This window comes from Drosophila gunungcola, unplaced genomic scaffold, assembly GCF_025200985.1.
Source record: "Drosophila gunungcola strain Sukarami unplaced genomic scaffold, Dgunungcola_SK_2 000071F, whole genome shotgun sequence".
NCBI lineage: Eukaryota > Metazoa > Arthropoda > Insecta > Diptera > Drosophilidae > Drosophila > Drosophila gunungcola.
The window spans coordinates 371,191-394,100 of NW_026453234.1; the positions used below are offsets into that span (position 1 = coordinate 371,191).

Below are 22,910 nucleotides of genomic sequence, written 5' to 3' on the forward strand. Positions count from 1 at the left end.
CATTGATTTCCTTTTTGGAAACTTTATGGTTTTTCACCGGTAAAATAGTTTTGTGCAACTCACCTTTGGGTCTTGAGATATCACAGAATGGTTTTTGTGCATAAGAAAACGGCGACACTTGCTGTTGTTGCTCTGGTTGTTCCTATAGTTGTCGTTCTTGAATTTGAATGTTGTCTCTGGGGTTTCTTGTTTTGGTGTGAACCAAAAGATTTCCAGTAATTTTCTGGCTGTTTTCACGCTTGGCCTTTGTGTTTTTTGCTCCACTTGGATCTGGTAGAGCCGGGAGTTATTTACGCTACTTTTTATGATTTTCGCAAATTACTTTTCGTTGGGCAACTTTTGGTGTTGTTTATTATTGTTGTTGTTGTGGTTGTTGTTGTTGTTGTTGTTGTTGCTGCTGGACACATTTCCGTTGGCAGCAACAACATGACGCAGCGTTCTGACCGTCAATCAACAAACTGCAAGAAAAATAGTAATTTTTATTATTAAATAAAATCAAGCTGCTTAATAAGTTAAAAACAACAAATGAAAAGTTATAAAAAAAAAAAAAAATCGAGGGCCGGGAAAAATATAAAATATATTTCCTAAAATGAAAAACTATACAATAAAGGCAACCATAAATTGCAAGAAATTTTAAACTTTTTTTTTGTACAATTAAACTAACTTACAAAACATTGAAACTTTTACTGCAAGAACCACTGCCTATGAACCAAAAAGTTAAACAAAATTAATGACTTTTGTAAAATGTGTACAACATCTGAACCATTGTTAATACAACCAATTAGTTGTAACCCCAGAATGCCACAAAATTCAATCAATTCAAACCACTGAAAGTGGATATACATTGCGATTGGGATTGAACTGATTTACAGATCTCAGGTATGTAATAATAGCAACAAGAATGGTAATCAAACCGCTGGCAGCACAAAAACCCAATCCAAAGCTTAATTACGTTTTTAATTAGGGGATTTATAAGCGGAGGCAGTAGTTCTACGATTTCTACTACTATTATTTTTTTTCACAGGGGAAAGGCGGAAGTCCATCGGTTTGCCGGCTTTTTTTTCGGCTTTGGCATGGATGCAACACCTGGCGGTGCGGTTGTCACCATCCATTTGGGTGAGTGCCCCAGTGTCCAAGTTTCCAAGTGTCCAGCGGCGCCTCTGCCTTCCGCTCTGCTCCGCTCCGTTCCATTTCCCCCTCGGTAATTGCCGCATTAAGAAGAGAAATGATGGGTAGGCAACAATATCTTTCAGAGTCGTTTGCTCAGTACATCAAAATTACATTAGGCCAACCGTGTGAGTAGCGACCCATTTATCGAGTGCTGCCCGTCGTCTCACCCAGTTGACTGTGATGTGTTAATTAGTCAAATGTTGGTCAACACTCTTGGCCTGACTTTGCGTTGTTTGATTTGAGTTTCAAGTGGACTTTGCTTCTTTAGAGGGGCTGTGGTACTTTGAGATACATTTTTTGAATTGTTTTAACAGTTCACACTTAAGATTTATCAATGAAAACATTTATTTAACATATTTATTTTCTAGGCTTATAGATCCTAAGACATTCGTGGTAAAATAACATAAATTAAATGAAGCACTTTGTGATACATTTTTTGAATTGCTTTAACAGCTTACGCTTTGGATTTATCAATGAAAACAATTTTTTTAACATAACTATTTTCTAGGCTAAGATTTTCGTGCTGCATTGCTTCAACCGCTTTTTATTTTTATTTCTTTAACATGACTTAGTTGAAGACTTATAGATCCCAATAAATTCATGGTAAAACTAAGTGAGTTATATTATGTATTCACAATAAATATTAAAAAAAAATAAATTTCGTGTATTTTCCCAACTTGTATTTTATATTAACTCATCGCAAGGGGGCAATCAATCTCACATAATATTCCTCCCTTCGCCTGTGCCTCATTTCCGTTTCATTATTTTTCAGTTTATTGAGATTTTGCAATATTATTTCTGGCATCTGCCAGACTCGGCGTATATCGTTTTGGTCTTTTTCCTGCGTGCAGTGCTTTTGTATGCCAGGCACAAAAATGCCTGGCAAAAAGCGAAACCAAATCGGCAAAAATGATTTAATAAGTCGCCGGACAGCGGGGCCAACAACAAAACCCACTGGCAACCGGATATCAGAGTCGAAGTTGAAGTTGGGACTGAGTAAATGTTTTGCAATTTCCCTAAGATTTTCATGAGTCGGCTTGCAATTGTGTCTGTATTTGTATCTGTTTCTGTATCTTTATCTGTTGCTATTTGTTGTTGCAGATATAAACGTATGTGTGTGGCATGTTGCAATTGCACCTGTGCGTGTGCCACGATCTGCGGTTCCTCAATTAAACAGCACTTGCATATACAATGTTATTTGTTTCTACCATCCATCGGCTGCTCGACGCCGCATAAGCTCCCGAAAATTAAGTCCAGCCAGAGCCCATTAATGGTTAAGCGTTTTAATGCCCCACACTGGAAGTGTTGATCATTATAAAAGCAGCAAGTGGACACCAAACTGGCATTGCACCGAAAATAAAGATTGTTTAAAAGCGGAAATTAGAGGAATTTAAATGACATTTTGCATCCATGCCCTTTATTTACCCAGGCTGGTTTTCAGGCTGGTTATTTGTCTGCTTGAATAAACACTTCAAAATAATTTTTAAAAATATTTTAGTGATGTTATTAATCATTTATTTGGTAACGTATAAAGTCTGTTTTTAGTGTTCCATATATTACTAATAAAAATACTGTCTTAAAATAAATGTTTATGGTCTCTAAATATTCAATTCAAAATTTATTCATTTATATAGTGCTGAGTGCTTCGTAAAATACAAAATTATTAAATCAAAAATATTTCCTTCCTGCTGATTGTAGGCATATTTTAATATTTTACCACATATACTAAGAAAACTGATATAAGTTATATTAACAATTGTTTTGCGTGCACCAAACGCCGAACATCGAACAAAAAGCACTTGATTTACGAGTTCCGTCCGCAGAAGCTGCAACTTGCAGTCGTGAGCGTGGATGTGGATGTGGATATGGATGTGGATGTGGATGCCACTTGACTCATTTGCCACACTCATCCACTCATCGAATTCATTCATTACGGGACAGCCGCTCTGCCGCCAATAATTGTTATTTTATTGTTTAATCGCCGACAACGTCGATCGGTGCTTTGATTTTTGCCGTCGTTTTGCCCCATGAATAATAGAGTTGTTTTTCGAGCCGTTAACGGAAGGCATTGCGATTGGGGATTCGAACATGGCTCGACAGCAGATTCGTTATTTGTCTGACCAAGTACCTCGCTTCCCCCGAAAAAAACACACATTGAATTGATCTCGTTTTTATGGCTTTTGATTTTTACAAGGTTTCCGTTTGCCACCTGCTCAACTTCAAGGTCAAGTTGGCTGGATAGGATAGGTAGGATTTTCGACAGATTTACCATTACCAGATGGATACTGATCTAGATTATATAATATTAGTTTTTTATGTTTGAATTTAAACCTCTTGTTCTCTTCTAGTTCATTGCTTATCTGAATCATATGGGCAAAGTTTAAATTTAAGCTAAACAAAAGAAGCATTGTATTTATATGATTTAAGATCCTTAATTATGAAACTCTTTGAGTTTTTGTTTTATGGTTTTTCTCACATTCAGAATGGATATGTGATAAATAACAATTAGACTGAGTGTTTCATTTAGCACCACTGATATTATTGTGCAGCCATATCAATTAAAGAGGTTCCCATTCGAGGTAAAAACCCTAATTAGAATAAACCAACAATCATTATGCAAATGCGGGTAATGAGCGGCATCCCATCTCGCGTTTGTGGGTCGACAATTGCGGTACGCTCTTACTAATTCGGTTTAATTGAGGTGTTGCCGCGTTAATGAACCGTAAAACAAAGACCAGGCCCGAAAGCCGGCACAGTGGGCCTAATAGCTTCTGCCTCAGCCTCAGCCTTAGCTTCAGCTTCAGTTTAATTTGTATTTTCAGCTCCAATTTCCAAAGTTTCAAAGTTTCAAAAGTTTTTCCACCGAGTGAAAGAGGGGCAAAAGTCAAGACGCTAAAAACAAACGGGCAGACAAAGAGGCAAACTTTCCCGCTGTCAACAATGGGCAGCCGGCTGCCAGGAGGGCGTGGCACTCGCGAGCTGTTCACATGTGTCTATTTTCGAGTGTCTTCTGTGCACCGTCTGCCACCGCTAATGACAATGAATACTACCACTGGGTGGGTAAAAGTGCCGTGCCGACAGAGAAATCCTCGGATTCGCACAGCTCTGTGAAAGCAGCAAAAAGCGAGTGACTTTGGCCCTAGAATCAGGTAATTATATGCACTTGAAAGGGGAACTTAAGCAATCTAGAAAGCGACAGAGACTGTGCAGTTTTGCATAAATTGTAAGAAAGTTTATAACTATTGTTTAAGGGTGCCATAAAAAACAATATTATGTTTTCTAAATACTTTTTTAATTGCATATTAGTATTCCTAAAACATTTCTAATGTGTTAATTTTGTTTAAAAAGTGTCGTTTTATATACAACTTTTATATCGAACTTCAATAAATATCTGATATATATTTGAAAGTGTTTACCTTTAGTTTTTTGTTGAAAAGTACAAGTTTTTTGCTTAAGTCTTTTGATTTACATATACTTCTGCAGAAGTATTCGACTTTTTCGGTCCATTCTACGATCTAGAATTTTGTGCTGATTCAGCAGCAGCCTGACACCCTTCTAAAATTGTGAAAGGAACTAAAGACAGATCGTAAACACTGGCAAAAAGTGTTTTCTCGTTCTTTGGCTGTTTTGTCTTGGTCTTTGGAATGGAAATCAACCCACACACACCGCACGATTAAACATTAAATAAGCTAACGCACTAACGGGCTGCGACATGATCATTATGCAGATTTATGACTTCAACACTTGCAACTGATAGTGCGGCCAGCCCCCATCACCCCCTTAACCCCCCACCCCCTTGATCGCCTCCCCCAGCCCATTTCGTTGTTAACAGAGTTGTTTGTTTATGAGGCGCTTTGCTTGAATTATGGCTAGAAATTAACAACAATTTAGCGGCTCAGACTTGTCGCCAGCTTCCACAGCCATTAGCAACGGCACTTGGACGGATCGGTTCCGATAAGTACCGGGTTGTATGGTGATCGAAGCATATGTTGCCCATATCTATGTAGGCCCCAAGTGGGCGTCTCAAATTGCCTTTAATTAATCATTTTGTCATAGTACTCAGTTCTAATTAAATTCAATTTTCAAGAATCGATCACTCCGGTCCGTCATGTTGAAAAATGGTTATTAAACTATTGCAAAATCGCGTCTGGGCTAAGCGCTCTAATTGGTTTAACTTTGCTTTACTTTACTTCTACTTTTTTTATTTGTACTGCCTTATATTGTCCCCGATAACTGTTTAATTGCCAAACGTTAACAAGGAACCCACTGAAAACTCTGAAATAGTTGCATGCAACATTGTATTTTTGTTCATTTCATTTCGACTTTGTAGCCAAAACATTGCAGCCGCCTCTAGTGCCACGCCCCCCCTGTCGATAAGACAAGGGGCAACTGGGGCGTTACAATCTGTCGGTCAGCAGAATGTTTGTTTAAACTGAGCTTCGGCAGCCAACGAAATGGAAACACCAACGGTTACAGTGGGGCAAATCCATTTGTAAAACTACATGCCAAAAAAAAAACCTGATTTTTAAAAGATTGAATATGTATATACAATGTAAAATATAGCTTTTTTTATTGTACGAACGTTTCAATAATAATACTATTATAATGTTAGCATTTTAATTAGTCTAGGATCTATAAATTTCATTCTTCCAAATTAAAATAAGCTTCTAGTTTAATTTACAATTGAGAAAGCTGACTTTGGTACCTAAAAATTCATAAAAGTTTAAACTGAACAAACCCTATTTTTATGAAATGTGTGCTGGTCACTGTTTTATTGGGTGCGTGAGATAGTAAATCTCTCACCTCACCGGTTTCTGTGTCATTATTTTTGATACACAGTGAAAAAGTTAAAATATGAATTGCCAATAAACTATAGTACTGCTTTTAAGCGACAATTCCTTAAGAAACCAATTATTTAATTTGTATAGATCTTTAAAAAAAACCAAATAGGTAAGAGTCTATAATACGAGTAAAATTATTTCATTTAAATTTATACAGAAATACATTTTAAAATTATTTCTTTTTTGTGTAGACTTTTGAAAACAAAGTAGTTAAGAGTGCATAATAAAAGCGGTAATGTTTCTTGAAGTATTTTCCTTAGTATGCTAGATAGGCATGTGTGTCGATTGCAATTAACTAGCTGGAAATATGATCGGGCCAAGAACCAGAACTCCTCCCCCTTCAACTCCCCTTTGACCCGCTGGGCTGGCTGCTTTGCATTTGTCGCTTGTCGGTCGTCTGGTTTATTGCACTTTTGGCAGCTAATATTTATTAACCATAATTATCGGTTGCCGCCGTCGGCCGTTCTAACTGTACACGATCTTTTGGGCACGGCTTCCGGGCCAGACCAACTCGCCTTAATTGCCAACGAAAGCAACAAAAGCAACAAAAGCAACAAAATCAGCTAAAGCAAAAACAGCAGCCTAGGCATCATGCAAATTACTTGACTTGACTGGGCTCTGGATCGAGTGGGTTGGCACAATTGGATTCAAATTCAAATTGATAGATGGACCGAGGTGAAGACAGGCCAGCATTGTGATTGTGGCCGGCACTAAAAACGCCGACTCATCTTTCACCACGAAACCCATTTCCCGACGTGGAAAAGTGGCGCGGAAATTATGAGGGGCTTTTCTTTTTGGCATTGAATGAAAATGAAAAAGGCGAAGGTAGCCAAAGTGAATGTCTGTTGATGTTGCCACTTGCCACCGTTGGTGTTGCTGGTTGCCAGTTGCTAGTTGCCAGTTGCTGGTTGCCAGTTTGCTAGTTGCTAGTTGCTACTGTTGCAGGTGGGCCAGCGAAATCTTTTGGCCGGAAGCATCGACAAATTTGCACTAAATGGCGCCATGGCACGCGCATCATCATCATCAAACATAATCATCGTCTTTTGTCCGTTCAACAGATTATGCTGATGGTTTTATTATTTTTTTGGGTTTTTTTTTTGGCGAGAGCTTGCGCTTCGTGATTTAATTTTTTTTCCACCTGGCTTGAGGGTTTTATTTTCTTTGTTGCTTAAATTAAAAGGCGCTCGCTCGGATGTAGATGGCTGGAAAATTAAAAAGAAAAAAGTACCAAATTGATAGATAAACCGATTTAATGGACCGATAATACACGGGTATTAAAGTCCCAAAAAAAAGTTTAATTATGTTTGGGTATATGGGAAGATAAATGAACGTTGAAAAGGTAAACATTATGGCAACCTTTTTGGAAGCAGTAAATATATCAATTTGGAAAGATTATAACTTAAAAGTAAACATGAATGGATTAAAAAAAAAATTTTATATTTGAGGAAAACGTTCATTATAAATTAATGTATATCTAATAAAATGCTGTTTACACAAGCAATCAACTTACCTAAAAACACATCATAATTAGATTTTATTTATGCCGTAAAATAGTGTAAGGAAGTAAGTTTCTAAATCTTTGTGATTGTTGGATGTTCCTATAAAGAAAATAACATCCAAAAATTTTTTAAAATATTTATTTGTTTATAATTTGGAATAATAATAAAAACGTTGTGTATATTAATTAACCAAAAAAAAAACTTCGACTTAATAATTTTAAATACAATTTATAGATTTACAGGTCACATTAAAATAAATGTTGAATTTAAATGAAAACAAAAAAAGACTTAGGACACAAACTTGAAATTTAATTGAGCTAAAACTTATAACTTAAAACAATTTCCTAAATATTCGTTTTTGTGTGGAATACTTAAAATAAGGTGTTGCTGAACCTTTTTAAAGTTTCCATTTCTCACTCAGAATTTCCCATCCACCGATTTCGAATGGGGGAAAAACAAAAGACTTAGGACACAAACTTGGCAGTTATTTAAGCTTACGCGCAATTGAAATGACAAATGCCACAATGCATTTATCCAGATGACGCAAGTGGCCATTCAAACCCCCTTCTTGGCCATAGTTTAAGCCACTTGGTCTGGTTTTTTTTGGTCCCTCTATAATTTACTTGGTATGCGTGCGCGTTCAATGCATTTTTCCTTTATTTCTCTGCTCGGTGGCACGATAATTTAATTTTTTTTTATTTTTGCGCCGCTGCCGCTTGTTGCCTGCCAATAAAAGTCTTTGTCAACGGTTTTGTTGCTGTAATCAAGTCACACGCATGCGCAACGAAGGCAACTATTTCAAATATTTCTGTGGCGGCTCTCTTCATTTGCATTTAATTCCAGCGAAAGAAATAAAACATATAGGTATATCCATTTCCCCCTCCCCTCCCATCCGACTGATAATTAAATCGCTTTTAATTGCCCTCAACGGTAATAAAAACAATGTGTGGCAATTGTGAGAACCCACAGAAGCCATTGACATATGGCATCGGCATCGACATCGGCGTCGGCATCGAAATCGGAATACGGAATACGGCAACGATTGCAAAACATATTGCCAACCATTTGTCCAACCAGATATTGTTCGGGCTGAGTTATTTGCCTTTGCCGTGGCACAAGACAAACGATATGCATTCATTGCTTATGGCAGCAATGAATGCATATTCGTAATGGCCCTTGAAAGATACGAAGAGATCGGAACGGGGGATGGGCAATGGCTTTCCGTTCAGAATATCGTTGATTTATTTCATTTTCTGGCATGAAATCAATTTGAGGTCTCTCTGATTTACAGCCAAGATAAATATTATGTATATTAACACATCAGCATTGAAATATAAAGTTAAATAAAAACCATTTCATTTATAGATAATATATAAATTTAATGTAGTAGTTTGTGGTAGTAAAACAGATTGATTGAACACTAAGCTACGACTATAAATCTTTTCCCTTTATATTATGACTATATATATATTTTTACAGTATTAAATTTAACTACACACTAGACGGTAAGTTCAACCCATAGAAGGGAATTTAATTATAATCTCAAGTATTTTACTTTGCTCAAACGGCACATTAAACCATCTTTAAAATTTTAAGTAATGTCATATAGTTGGCAGCTCGTCCATTTCCTAGCATTAGCCACACGTAACAATTTTCCAAGGGTCTTGCCACCAAATAAATTGCTTGGAAATTTTCATTGTCAACCACGCTAAGCGGCTACTTATCGCATTTAATTGTGATTATAATTCGTCTGTTTATGGCGGGGACCAGAGCTGCAATTAGCCGGCGGTTGATTAACAATAATTGCGATGTGAAACACTTTAAACTGCCATAAAGAGACTTATGAGCAGCATGCCAAACGGAGTGGACTGGTGTTGCACAGATCGCAGAGAATGCCCCACATTTGGTCAGACCCCCAAAAGTGGTCCAAAAAATGTGTGTTCCACAGGATGCAATCAATGTCATCCGACACAGCCGGCGATATAATTAAGTCGAGAATGCCGAATAATTGATGCCAATTGAGTGGACAGGAAGCGCATAAATTGAACCGAAACAAATCGAACCGAATGCAATTGTCAATTCCACGCAAACTAGAGCATAGAACTTATGACGGCTTCATTGTAGGAAAATTGAAAATTGAAAATGGAAAAAACATGGAAAAATTGAGAAACAGATGGCGATCTTATCGCTGCACTTGCGACAAGTTGATCGATCGATGGGACCACACATCGGCGGCAGCTTGTCGAACCTATCGTTATCGATCGCCAATCGGCACGATTCGGACACTCGACATGTGCCCAATAAATCGAACATTGACAGACACAACAACACTTGGGCGGCAGCCGGGTATAAATTATCTTTTCAAGCCTCCATCATTTTTGTAATATTTTTTTATTTCGGTTAAACAGTTTCCTTATGAGCTGCGCCAAATAAATTAAGATCTTGCTAACATAATTGTGATCTTAAATGGGGGGAGGAAAAACGAAAAGAAAGTCAATTCAGCAAGTTATTAAGTGAAAGATATTTTGTTAAGGCCGAAAAAAATGCCTGCAAATAAAGCTTAATTGTGGATGAAATGATAGAGAGGTTAAACGCTTTAACAAAATGGTTTATGGTGTGTGCCTAATGATAATACGCAGTTTTCTCAGTCTTTAATTATTTTTTAAATGACGAAAAAAAATTAAAGCCAATTCAAATCATGAGTGGCTTTTTCTTTGCTTTTCCTTTTCTTTTCATTTTAAATTTATCAAGACATTTATTGGGTGTTTTTTATAAATTCGCGCTAGATTAAAAATAATGTACTGCTGTTTAAGTAATTATATATTTTATTTGTTTTAAGTATTTGAACTGCCAACTAAATGAAATATTTTTTAATTTTTTCATGTTAGCTATTCTATAAAAATGTTTTAAATTCCCCTGTAAATTTAGATATTTATATTCACATTTTCTGGTTTAAAAATGTATTTCAAATTAAAATTTACAGCAGGGCAGCTTATTTCATTCTACAGATTAATTGGCTCGATTTGTGGGCTCCTCGATTCCGTGATTCATTCTGATCTTGGTCCCCCATCCAGATATTTGCATTTTACAGATCGCCTGACAACGGGGAGCGTTCTCCGCCAATATGCACTCAAATATAGCGATATGTAACATATGTGCTGTCGGTCGCGCATACTATATTGTTAATATTTGCTTATGGTAACCTTGGGTGCGTGGAGTAAACCCGTTATGGCCGGACGGGCATTATCTCGCTTTGGGTGCGCATTTTCCGAGACTTGCCCGCGGGGAATAATTGGGTTTTAATTGATACCAAATCGACAGGCGAATGAACAACCCCACAAAAGGCGCCTGAACTCAAATCAGAGCCACGAAAAAAAATCGAAAGTCTGAAGTCAGCCGTCTGCAGTCTGATGTCTGCTGTCTACTGTCTGCATGCAAATTCTAGTAAAGGGAAGTGATTAATTTTGACGTTGCGGAGGCTTGGCTTAGTTTTAGTTTTACTTTGTTTGTCTCTTTTTCCAGTCACATATCACATCATATCGAATTACCGAGCGGCCTTAACAACACAATTAAGACCCATTTACATTTTGGGTATTTATTTCCATTTTACCCGCGGCCAATTGAATTGGCCTAATGAGTGCAACGAATTTGACAGCATGGATATCTATGGCTATATGGTCATATATAGAGGACCATTCGGATCTGTCGATGCAGCTAATCCGCGGCCGCTGATTGTTCATTCCGAAAAATATGTGAAAGGGCCGTCGCCGGGTTGTCAACGCGATTCGAATACACAAATATAGCCACGCCGATATGCAGATCGAAGCTTATATAGCCACGGACTACAAATCATTGAGTCACGCCTATGAAATTTACATAAATATGAGCATACAAAATAAAAGAAAGAAAAACGTTTATACGAGCCGAAGGCATCTCGCCCGGCAAAGAGTGTTGGATGCTCTTTATTATTACTAATAAAAGTTGTTACAACAATATAAAACCACATGAATGAATGCATTGTATTTTAATTAAAAAGAATACGAGTATACATTTGTATTATTTTGTGTAATTTTATCAGTAAAAACCAATTTAGAAAACGATAATTATCTTTTTTAACTCCCAAAAAAAGCACTTGATATAATTAATTTAATTTAATTTAATAATAATAAATTGTGCATTTTATCCACTTAAGAATAACTAAGCCATATTTATTTACTTAATATTCTGCCAGTTTCTTAAACGTTGTACATAGAAAATAATAGACTTATACTTTTTTAAAAAAGGATCCTGGCAAAATATACAAATCGCTTAGCATAGTTAATGGGCTTTCGCCACTCACAAATTTTGTTAGAGTATGCAAAATGCAATTCATCAACCGGCAATAAGCATAAAGCCATAAAACCATCGACTGACTTAATGGAGTCGTTTGAGCGACAAAATTGTTTAGTGCAGTTGAAAAAAGAAAAAACGGAATCCCCCTTCGTTGCCTCTCGATTGGGCCACGCCCCTGGCATTTTTTTATGGGGCAGTGGATAAGAAAATCCGCAACAGAAATAAAAGAAGCCGAGCGCAGGCAGAAAAAATGCTAAAGTTCGTTTCTTAAGTCTTTCGTTTGGCGGCGCCAAAGATTGCGCAAAAAATTGGGGAACATAAAGCGAAACAACTACCGAAATCCCAGAAATCCAACATCGTGCCACAACTTAAGCAGTTTACAAAAACTAATGCCAGTAAATAATATGACCAGAGGCTGGAGGATAATTGTTTGGTTATCTCAAATATGTTTCTTGGTTTTTCTTTGTCTCGATTACTGCTCCAATTTAAAATATCGCCAAAGAAACCAATCCCAAAATCAAATCAATAAAGTAAAACAAAGATTACAAAAACGCAAAACAAAAATTGCAACATTTTGCAGCTGTAATTATTGTTTCCAGGCTATATATCGACGTGTGGGCGTGGCAAGCTGAGCCTTAGAATGCGGTAGAGAAAGCCACAATAACAACAAGCAGCGGCGGCGGTGGCGGCGGCAGAAAATAAACAAATACCCAGTTGGGCAAAGTAAAGCAAACAAATTGGTGCCAAGGTTGCCGCGGGACAAACAAATAGGGTCCAAAGCCATAATTAGATCAAAAGTCATAATTTTTCTCTATTTTTTTTTAGTTACCTTTTCGCCGCCGCTCGTTGTGCTGTAACAACAAACAAACAACCACAAAAGGTGCACAAAACAACAACAACAACAACGAAAAAACGCCAGGCTATAAAGAAGCAAAGCCAAAGCCCCGACCAAAAAAATCACTTTAATTTGAGCGCATTTCATTTTGTCAAGTAGTTGGTCTGGCTTTTATAGAAAGAAAAAAAAAACAACAACAATAGAGCACGTTTTGTAGGGCGGTCAGAAACAAAAAAAAAAAACAAAAATTCGTAGCCAATTTAAATGCCATTGCGCCATTTTGATCCCCACCCCCAACCCTTTCGCCTGGGCCAGCTTTTAATTCGAAATTGAAAACCGAAAAGTACAAATCTTATCAATGGATTATCTACAAGAGCGGAACAGCTTCGCGAAAATCGCTGAAGAGGGCGGAAGGGGGAGGGGCACTGGGGAGTGGGTGAGAGGTCAGCGGTGGTTCACGGAGGCGTCAACTAGCCACTCACAAAGTGATTGGATCCCGATCGATTCGACCAGATAAAATAAACAAAACCCAGCCACCACCAATGGCGAGCTCCGATTCGAAAGTGAAAGCCACACAAAACGAGGGTTCAGTGGATCAGTGGTTCTGGGCTGGGTTGTGGGTCAAAAGGTGACGCCGTCGGTGGGTTAGTCCACCGAAGATGCAACAAGTGGAAATTAGAGCACCTAAATTAGTAGATAATTACGAAGGAACCAACTTATAAAGAAGTTCCCCAAAAAACTATGTCTAAGGTATAACATCCGCCAAAATCCAATATTCCAGCATAAAAATAAAAAGAATTCAGAACCATCAAAAATGTTATCACTTCTCAAAGTTAATTTAACTGCCACCCATAATTAACATATATTCCAGAGATTACTCCATATTTAAATTGGCAGTTACACCCCAAGCCAAATCGCGACAATACATATTAATTTCTTTTAACAAGCAACATTTACTTTTATATTTTTCTATTAAATTAAAAATAAAAAAAAACAGACGTTGATAAATTAATTATTGTTTAACTGTTTGATTTGTGGCAATGGAAAAAGCTGCCACAAAGGACAGCCACCGTGATTAATTTCCAGTTAAATATCAATTGCACATTAGACTTTGGTGTTTAATCCCATTTAACATCGGCACACAATACCCTGAGGTGTCAGAACCACCCGGCACCACCCTGCTCCACCCGGCACCACCCTGCTCCACCCGGCACCACCCTGATCCACTGCGACACCACTCGACACTGGCCGTGACCCAACCTTGCACCGTCAATCAGACAAGTGAATGCCAGGCAACACGCCGTTGGATCTCCACTATCATCGGTGACACCACCGATCGATTGAACCGCCCTGACTTGCACCACTGAACCACTGAGCCACCGAACCGAACCAATCTGAGCCACCGCGAGCAAATAGAGCATAGCCATGCCGAATGTTTGGCCAACTGTGTCTGCACAAAAATTTGAAAGTAATATGTACTTCGGTGCTCAAAAAATGTATATTATGTATATTAACAGATTAAAGTGTTTTATAAATTCTATATAAAATTGTTTTAAGGTTTACGAAACATATGTAACAAAACCAGTTCTTATGAATTGCATATGAAACTTTTAAATATACTTTAAAATAAGTTAGTTTACATTGATATAAAGATAAAAGTGGAAACCAAAACCAATTTTTGTGTAATGCATATCAAACTTTTAAGTAAAATTTAAGTAAATAAATGTCAGGATTTTTTGGAAAAACATTGACTGTAAATTACTCTCTGTGTGATTTGTACACAAGATGCAAATGCAATGTGGTTCGTCCTTCTAGCCGGCCCCCAATTGACGGTGGGGGTGGAGTCTTCTCACACTGGCTGACCCACGCCAGTTTGTGTGGACTTAAATGCCTCAGTTTTCGAAGCATGTGGCGCGAGGTCTTGACATTGTACCTTGAGCATTGTCATGATTTGTTGTCATCAGCGGGTTGCAAATGAAAAGCTGCCAAAGCAAATCAAATGGCAAACAGCAGACAGCAAATGGCTAATAGCAAATTGTTTTGCCAACTTGAAGGCATGGCCATCCAGCATCGGAATCGGACGTCTCCACACCCAGTGGGCGTTACACATGTGGTGCACTGTGGTTGCTCTACTTAATGCTTGATACATTTTTTCTCGTGAGTCATGGGGCAGGAGAATTGATGGGAGAGACTGGGCCGAGGCGAGTTAATGTTAAAATGTAAAATACAAAAATAAAAACAAAAGCCAAAAATAAAAATAAAAACAAAAACAAAAACAAAAACAAAGGCAAAAGACAAAACTTGGGGCCTCTGAAAATGCAATTGCACAACACGGCAGCGTGGCAACAAATTGATAAACCAAATGACGCGCTTGAGTGGTTGTTGTTGCCCGTGGTTGCGCCATGGAAATTCTTGCCAAGGTTCATTTAGCCGAACATGCCTTGCGCCTTGCTTTAATTAAACTTTTGCCCACTAAATGTTTTACTTTTCGAATCGGTAATGCAGTGGTGCGTTGGGGCGGTGGTGCGGTGGTGCAGTGGTGCAGAGGTGGTTTCGCCTGCGGTTACCCTTTGAAGTTGCCAAAAACGGGGCGCGAGCCATAAATGAGGCATCCCACCACCGAACATATGTGGGTGGCTAACTGATTTGCATCGCATATTGCACAATCCGCTAATTAAAATGTAAGATAATACCCCTGGGGCTGGGTGTACATCGGAAAATGTGGGAGGAAATTTCAGTGTTCTTGCAAATGAAATCAACCCATAAATAGTTATCTCATCATTTTATAGTTTCTAAAGGGTTTGGGAAAATCTTAAAGATAAGATCACCTAATCTTTCAAATGAAATATATAAAATGAAATGCTATAAAATCTTAATAGCGCGTAATTTAAAGGTGCCACATTGGGCGCCATTTATAGTTTTTCTTTTAATAGTACAAATAATGCTCTAAATTTGCAATTCTCATATTACGTTCTAGAACACATACGATTCCTCCAAGTAAGCCTCGCTACAGATTTCACTTTATTCCGGAGCTCCATTAAATCCCCTGGAGTTACCCAATCGACCGAAATGGTTTTTGTTTTGCTACCATTATGGCTGCTGCCTGGATGTGGCACTTTGTCATCTTGCAGTGGCATTTCGGAGATGCGAGCACTCAACACCGACACTTTGTGGCATGTGGGCGAAGTTTATCTCTGGCTGAGGGCCCCAGAGTCAGAGTTGCCACAAGATAAACATGGCCAAGGTGTCCGCAACTTGGGGCTCTCGCCATAATTACAAGAAGCTGTTGTCGCCGTCGTCTTTTGGCCAGAAAAGCAGCCAGAAAGCCAAAGGCAAATGCACGAAAAACACAAAAACGGAAGAAAGGCTGCGATGGCAGAAGTTTTAAGTACCCTAGCAGATTTTGCTTAAGCTTTAAGTATTACAAGCAAAGAAAACTAGTGGACCAGACAATATGGTGATTATCAAACTGTAGAGGTACAATTTTTGAAGAACAGTCTTATGCTTAGTTAAAAAGACATTCAACTGCTTGAAGAACTAGCAATACCTTCAGCAAGGGTATGTAAAGCAGCAATAGCCGCTGAGACAGCGGCCAAAAAAATAAAGTTTGCAATAAGTTTTGGCTTACAAATTTGCCAAACAATGCAGATCGTTGGGCACGACGTTGAGCCGGGGCTCTTTGCCTTTGTCTGGGGCTATATTTTTGGCCAAAGTCGCCATCCGTGTGGACTGGAGACTCTCGACTTGCGACTTGCGACTTGCGAACGGGGACTTGCGACTTCTCGAGTGGCTGATGGAACTCTTTCCCTCGTGTGTGAGTGCCGGCAATTATGGCTGGCCCGAATTGGGGATTCGATCGCACTCGACTCGTGCCACGCGTCCGCATTTACAAGCCCAACAAATTATGGGGATCCCCCGTCTGGTGGTCCATCAAATCTGGCAATACTTCCACTCCAATGTTCCCGCATCCCATCAGATCGACTGCCGGATGGAGGGCTCTAGAAGGAGATCATACATAACTTGACTCCTAAGTTAACATTAATTGATTTAATAAATAAGTCCTGCCCAAGGAAAGTCATTTCATATAGGCATAATTTGCAGATGGTATGTCACCAACAAAGATATAAAACGATTTTAAAACCTTGTCTAACATTACAATTGAAAATAAAAAAAAACTGGTGTCTTCTGCAAGCAAATGTAATCTTAACAGCTTACAAAAGTTTCAGAATTTCACTTCCTATAACAAAGCCATTTAATTTTCTTTACTGCCAAATTATTTTCATACGTTTTCCCAAAAAAAAAAGGGAGACAAACTACGATTTTTGTAACCTTTTCTACATGATGTTTTTGTTTGTAGCGAGGTTCTACTGTATGACTTGACTTTAATATATGTATATTCAAATCGAAAACAAAGACAAAAAGGGTTCGCTGATCTCCGAAATGGAGCAACAATTTTTTTTTCGGTTGTGCTCTTGTTGTATTTATTGTGAAGTTTAAAAAGTTTGCTAACTTTTGCGGTTGGCGATTTATTTTCGGTGCTTTTTGTTGTTATTGCTGTGGCAGGTTCACAACGAACACGACCAGAGTGAAAGAGAGGGGCGTAAAGGGGAGGCAAGGAGAGCAAGGGAGATGGAGATAGAGCGGAGCAGTGGTAACGGGAAACTGTCCAAGTTATCCAGTTATCCATGTGCCTCACGCAGCAGTCGAAACGAGAGCAAAAGTAGCCACCGACATCGCTTGTTTCGGCGCATGTTGCCGCTGCACCGGAAGAAAATACTTTCGATACTAGCATATTTCCCTAAGGATGCGAATGGGGTAAACAAAAAAAATTGTGCTTTCCAAACAAAATTAAAAATTAATAACATTAAAACCTAATTCAATTAAGTATTATCTACAAAAGTAAATATGAATAGCTTTTTGATGGAACAAATTATATGATATATATTTTTTTTCATTTAACTCGTTTAAGAAAATTTTTAAGAACAAATAAAATTACATTTTTTTTTTTAATTTCCAACCTTTTAAACAATAAACTCTTGATTTTAATATTCATTATTATAAGAGACATCATTGTAAAAACAGGAATATAAGAACTAATGAAAAAAGCAATACTAGCATACATTTTTTTGCACCCCTATAAACATTTCTGATTTACTTAAATGCTAGGGAACTAAATCTGAATAATAAGAGTTCGATTTTTTTGTTCTTCATTTATTGTAAGATATTTTTTTCAGGTGTGCCTTGGTTGCTGCTTTTCGCTTTTTGTTTTCTTAGCAGTTTAGCGCCCGCTGTCCATGATTGTCCCCATGCCCCACTCAGGTAGCCCCTGCCCCTGCCCCTGCCCCTGCCCCTGCCACTGCCCCTCGGAGGAGTGTGTCCACGTACCAACATTGGCCTAATGTTGCACATTGTGTGCTGAGCCTGATCTTGTTTATTATGCAAGAAAGCTGCCAAAGTGAGCCAAAGCCGAGCGACACACCGATGTACGAGTGGCGAAGCCGAAACGGCAACAATCGCAGAAAGTAAATTTACAAAAATTTCAATTGAACAAAGTGCTGAAGACTCTTGACCAGCGACAAGAGAAATGGGAAGTTATGGGGACATGACCGGGTTGTGTCGAAAGTATCTCCATGATCACAAAAAACGTTGCAAAAATTGTAGATCCCAAGAGTTCCTACTTGAATAACACTTTAATACGGTTCAAGTCCGTTGAACACTTGAAAGCGCGCTCAAAAGGAATCAAAAACAATAGCATGTATATTTTAAATAAATAAAAAGAAATTGCTTTTATGCATTTATGTATATCTTAGTAAAATCTTAGTATTATTAATATGTTTTAAATAAACATACATATTTTCAAATAGATTTACTTTATTAAAACATGGCAATAATGATTAACACATTACAAAACATTACAATTCATTAAATTAAGCTAAATATATAAAAATGATTGAACACATTAAAATGAAAATTGGTCGTTTTTTTCTGTTTTTTTAAACCTTAAGCCATATTAATAATTGAACAAGTACAAAAGGGGAATCATATGCAAATTAAAAGGTTCAGCAATTAAACTTAATATAAATGCCATTGTATTCCAGACAACGTTTATTATTAATACTTGAATTCAAAATATTTTGTAAGAATACACATAACTGGTTATCTATTGTTGCAATATTAATGAGAGTGACAAATGTAAAACCACATTTTAAATCACATTCAAAATAATTTTTATTTTTTTAACCTGTGAAGAATAATTTTTTGTTGGTTATATATCAAAGTGATTTTTTTGTAATTTGAACACACATTTTTTTTCCAATTAAACATTTGTAATGTTTTGTTTTGGGCGTTGTTTTGATTTTAAATTTCAGAAAAGGTTGCTATCACTTTCACATGTTCACGACGCTCTGTCCATATAAAGTGGCTAATTTTTGGGTCTGTATCATCATCACTTTTGTGTGTATAACGCATACCTTTTGCTAATTTATTGTTTCACTAGCTGGATACACCTCGTTTTTATATTAACGATCGATTGGCAAAATAAACCCAAAAAAAATCACATCGTTATATTAACTGATTAAAATCACATTTAAAGGCATTGCATGCCAGTTACCGTTAGTCGTGTTATGCGATATATTTAACGATATTATTATTCGGGAATTCTGTTATGTTGTTCGAAAAGAACCGCCGTTGGGAAAAGTAGAGCGATTTAAATTGCTCCACACAGCGCGCACCTTGAATTGCGACTGATCGCTGGGAATCGGGGATCTGATAAACCACAGGCGGTACGTTCCGGAATGGAATGGGGAACACAGTGGAATGGAACGGAGAACAAGTGGGATGGCACGAAAGCGGCGGCACAGTCGCAAAGTGGGCGGCACTACTGCGCGTAGGCCTAAATGTTAATGCAATTTGCCTTATGCGCATATGGAACAACGCGATCGGGCTCCTAAGTTGGTGTACGAGGGGGTGGAGATGGTAGGGTGTTTCAGATGGAGGAGTGGAGGCAACAAAAATAACAACAACAACAACACCAACTACCGACTGACGCTGTTCTTGTGTGACATATGGAACTGGGTCGGGTCAAAAGGTAAGTGCTTAAAATTCTCTTTAATGCCGCCAAGCTGCCAACTTGCGGTCATTATAGGGTCCCTTTTTCACTCCACTGGATGGATGGATGATGCCGAAAGTTGGGTAACCGATGGAGTAACCCCAATAAAAAAGCCATTAATGAAGAAGGTGTGCAAGGAACACTTTAGTGGCAAACAAGATTTAAAGGCACTCCTTCAACATAGCGTTAGTTATGTCAGGGATCTAATTTATGCTTGAAACGATTTTAAATACCAAGTTAAAAGAATTTCAAATACTTGTTTGCACAAACTAAATAAATAAATTAAGTGCTTTTTTAATATTATATTTTATTTTATATAAATATTTTGTTTTACAATTTTAGGCAACCTAATGAAGTGATCAAGTAGTTTATTTCTAAGTATAATCAAAAAATGCTTAAAATAATAATTTGTATTTTATGATACACCTAAAAAAATAGATTTTGGGATCAAGTTTTACCTGTACTAGTAGTGGTCAAAAGTTAAAATGTCATACATCATTGAATTTGTCATAAAATTTTTCACATTCACAGCTCAAAATGATAAAATTTTAAACATTTTTGAAAATTTTTTTTTGTGTTAAATGGTGAACTTTAAAAAAAGTGTCAATATTGGCAACAAAAGTTATTTTAATGACAGTTTTAGTCATTAACAGTCAGTGTTTAAGCTGAGCATTTGGCTAAGCTATCATGATAAATCATTTTTTTGTCAAAACTCTAAGAAAGCAAATAACACACATGGTCCTTCAAATTAGTTATAATGCTCAAGGTAACTGGAAAAAATGCTTCTAAGGTATCAGCATTTACCTTAATTCCGCCACTCGATCATCCTTCAGTCCGACCGGACTTCCTCCCCCTGAAATGTATATAGACTCAAAAATATATGGAAGCCCTTGTGTGGGTTCTGGTTCTTTCATGGGCAAGGTCGTCTTTCTTCCATCGAGATGGTTACGGTTCAGTGGGATCGGAAGTGTTTTACTGCCGCCGCTTGGGGGCTTTTGGCTAATCCAAAGCCGAGTCCAAGTCAGCGTTGCAGAACTGCAGTCAAAAGAGATCAGAAGTCGGCCAGGGTGTTATAACTTCGTTGGAATCAGGTCATTCGCGGTTATGATCGCGCCTTACCCCCATTAGCTATTCTTTATCGGAGATGTATTGCGACGCATGCGAGCGGAATATGCATATGATTAAGCCAAAATAAATCAGCTTACCTCAATCGCTGGATCCAGCCTCCATCAGAACAGGTTCAATTTTCAAATAATTTTATTTTTGTATACTTTTGCACTTTTTTTTGGGGATTCTTTCGGCTGCACCATAAACAAAATTATTTAATTTGCATATTAGAAATTTTTGTTTCTCTCGCTTGGCTTTGTTTTATTATTATTTGTTGCTGCTGCTGCTGTTGTTGTATATCATAATTCACTGCTGTATATATATTCTATATGTGTGTTTAGCAAATTCACAAAAACAAAAAGGAGTAAAAAAAAGGAGCAATTAACATCAATTAAATAAGTAAATCTCAGCTCACTGGCAAAGAATGTGGCCACAAAAAAAATGTGAATTACCCGGTATAAATAAAGTGATATATTTGATCAATTCATAAGCCACTTCACTTCACACCCGCTCAGTTTTTGAACGATTCTTTTGCCCTTTTGGCCGGGCTAAAAGCGAGAAGAGGAAATTCGTCAGCTCTGGCCGAAAGCGAAACACTGACTGACTGGCTGATAGAAGCAGACCCGTCTGGAAGCGATCCGGGCCGAAAAATCGCAGACGAAGAAAACCGATCCCCAAAACGATCGTGGTCGAAACGACTGAAAGCCAGTGGAACGGGCCAAGTTAGTGGAAACGAAACACGGCTAAAACTTTGGGGGGAAACTTGGGGGAAAAATATGATAATCATAGGCCTCGGAAATATTAAGCCCTGGATTAATCAGTGGGCGTTCGAAAAAGGCAGCAGAAATAAGTCGGGCACTTGAAGTGCAGCAATTGCAGCCATAAAGGCTTCATTAAGGGCTAGCACATAAATTGGAGGCCTACAACAAAACTATTGTTCACAATCGCGGTGATTTTATTCAAAAAGTTGTTAGTGCTTTAAGGTCCTGAAATACCTATTAAGACTTATTCAAAAATATAAACATATATTAATATACATAAAGAGCTAAAAATGTAACACACAAAAAAATATATAATTTATAAGGATATACTTAGCAATTTTCTAGGGACTTATTATTGTTATCTTATATTTACTAAGAACGTTTACTCCAAAAATGGCTTAAGAATTCTTTAATTATTTTGAAAACAAATATTAAGAATTGAAATTTACTTTTAATACTAAATATTGTTTTTCTTTTAAAAGTAATTATTCATTTTTAGAAAGAATATTAAAATTTGAAAAACAAACAAAAAAACAAATATTAAAAATTAAAATTTACTTTTAATGCTATAATATTGTTTTCTTTATAAAAATATTGTTTACATTTTCACAAGAAATACTTCAATATTAATTAACAGTTTATCTTTATTTTATTGGTTGAATGCTTCTGTAGGAAACTTAAAAATATATTTTACTTCCTGAGAATTAAATTTGGGCTGATTAATATCACTCAACTTCCACTCGCTCCAGTTTAAATTGATCTAGTTTTGTTTGGTTTTATTCAATTCCGTTCAGACGGAAGTTGTAAAATGCTAAAACAAAATACTGTACATAACTAGAGAAAGAAAATAAAACAAACCAATAATCGAAATCATTAGACAAAGGCAAACTAAGGCAATGGTTGCAATGAGTCCGACAACAATAACAAGGAATAATACTTGCCGATCGAATCTAATTGGTGGAGCGGGGGTGGCGGGGTATGGGGAATTGTGGGTGGAAGGGGGCGGTAATAGGTGGTGGAGGAGGGGGAGGGGGGTCGGGCAACTCAGTGGAGTCCATTGGGTGCGGCGCCAACGCTAACATAACGGCACAATTATAGTCGCCGTCAGATATGTGCACACATATATCTCAACACTTTAAAAAAAATTCATACGGATTAAAAAGGAAGTCTTAATTTTCAATAAATTTTAAAACTTTCTATAAAAATTTGTTCTACATCCAAACAGAAACAAGCCTGTTTCAATTTACATTTAATAAG

At 37.4% G+C, this 22,910-nt stretch overlaps 1 protein-coding gene across 5 annotated transcripts in view; it reads right to left on the reverse strand.

The window, feature by feature from the left end:
- Positions 1-21,497, reverse strand: part of LOC128264457 (mucin-5AC) — a 48,055-nt gene extending 26,558 nt beyond the window's left edge. The window contains exons 1-4 of one of the 5 annotated variants that reach the window (XM_052999930.1): positions 21,345-21,497; positions 20,991-21,217; positions 7,522-7,609; positions 64-458 (exon numbers count right to left, since the gene is read on the reverse strand). In XM_052999930.1, the coding sequence (XP_052855890.1) occupies positions 64-102 (39 nt within the window). In that variant the 5' untranslated portion in view covers positions 103-458; positions 7,522-7,609; positions 20,991-21,217; positions 21,345-21,497. Of the gene's footprint in view, positions 1-63; positions 459-7,521; positions 7,610-19,147; positions 19,402-20,990 lie in introns of those variants that run through there. The other 4 variants (XM_052999929.1, XM_052999931.1, XM_052999932.1 and 1 more) reach the window with 4 other exon arrangements.
- Positions 21,498-22,910: the final 1,413 nt, after the last annotated feature.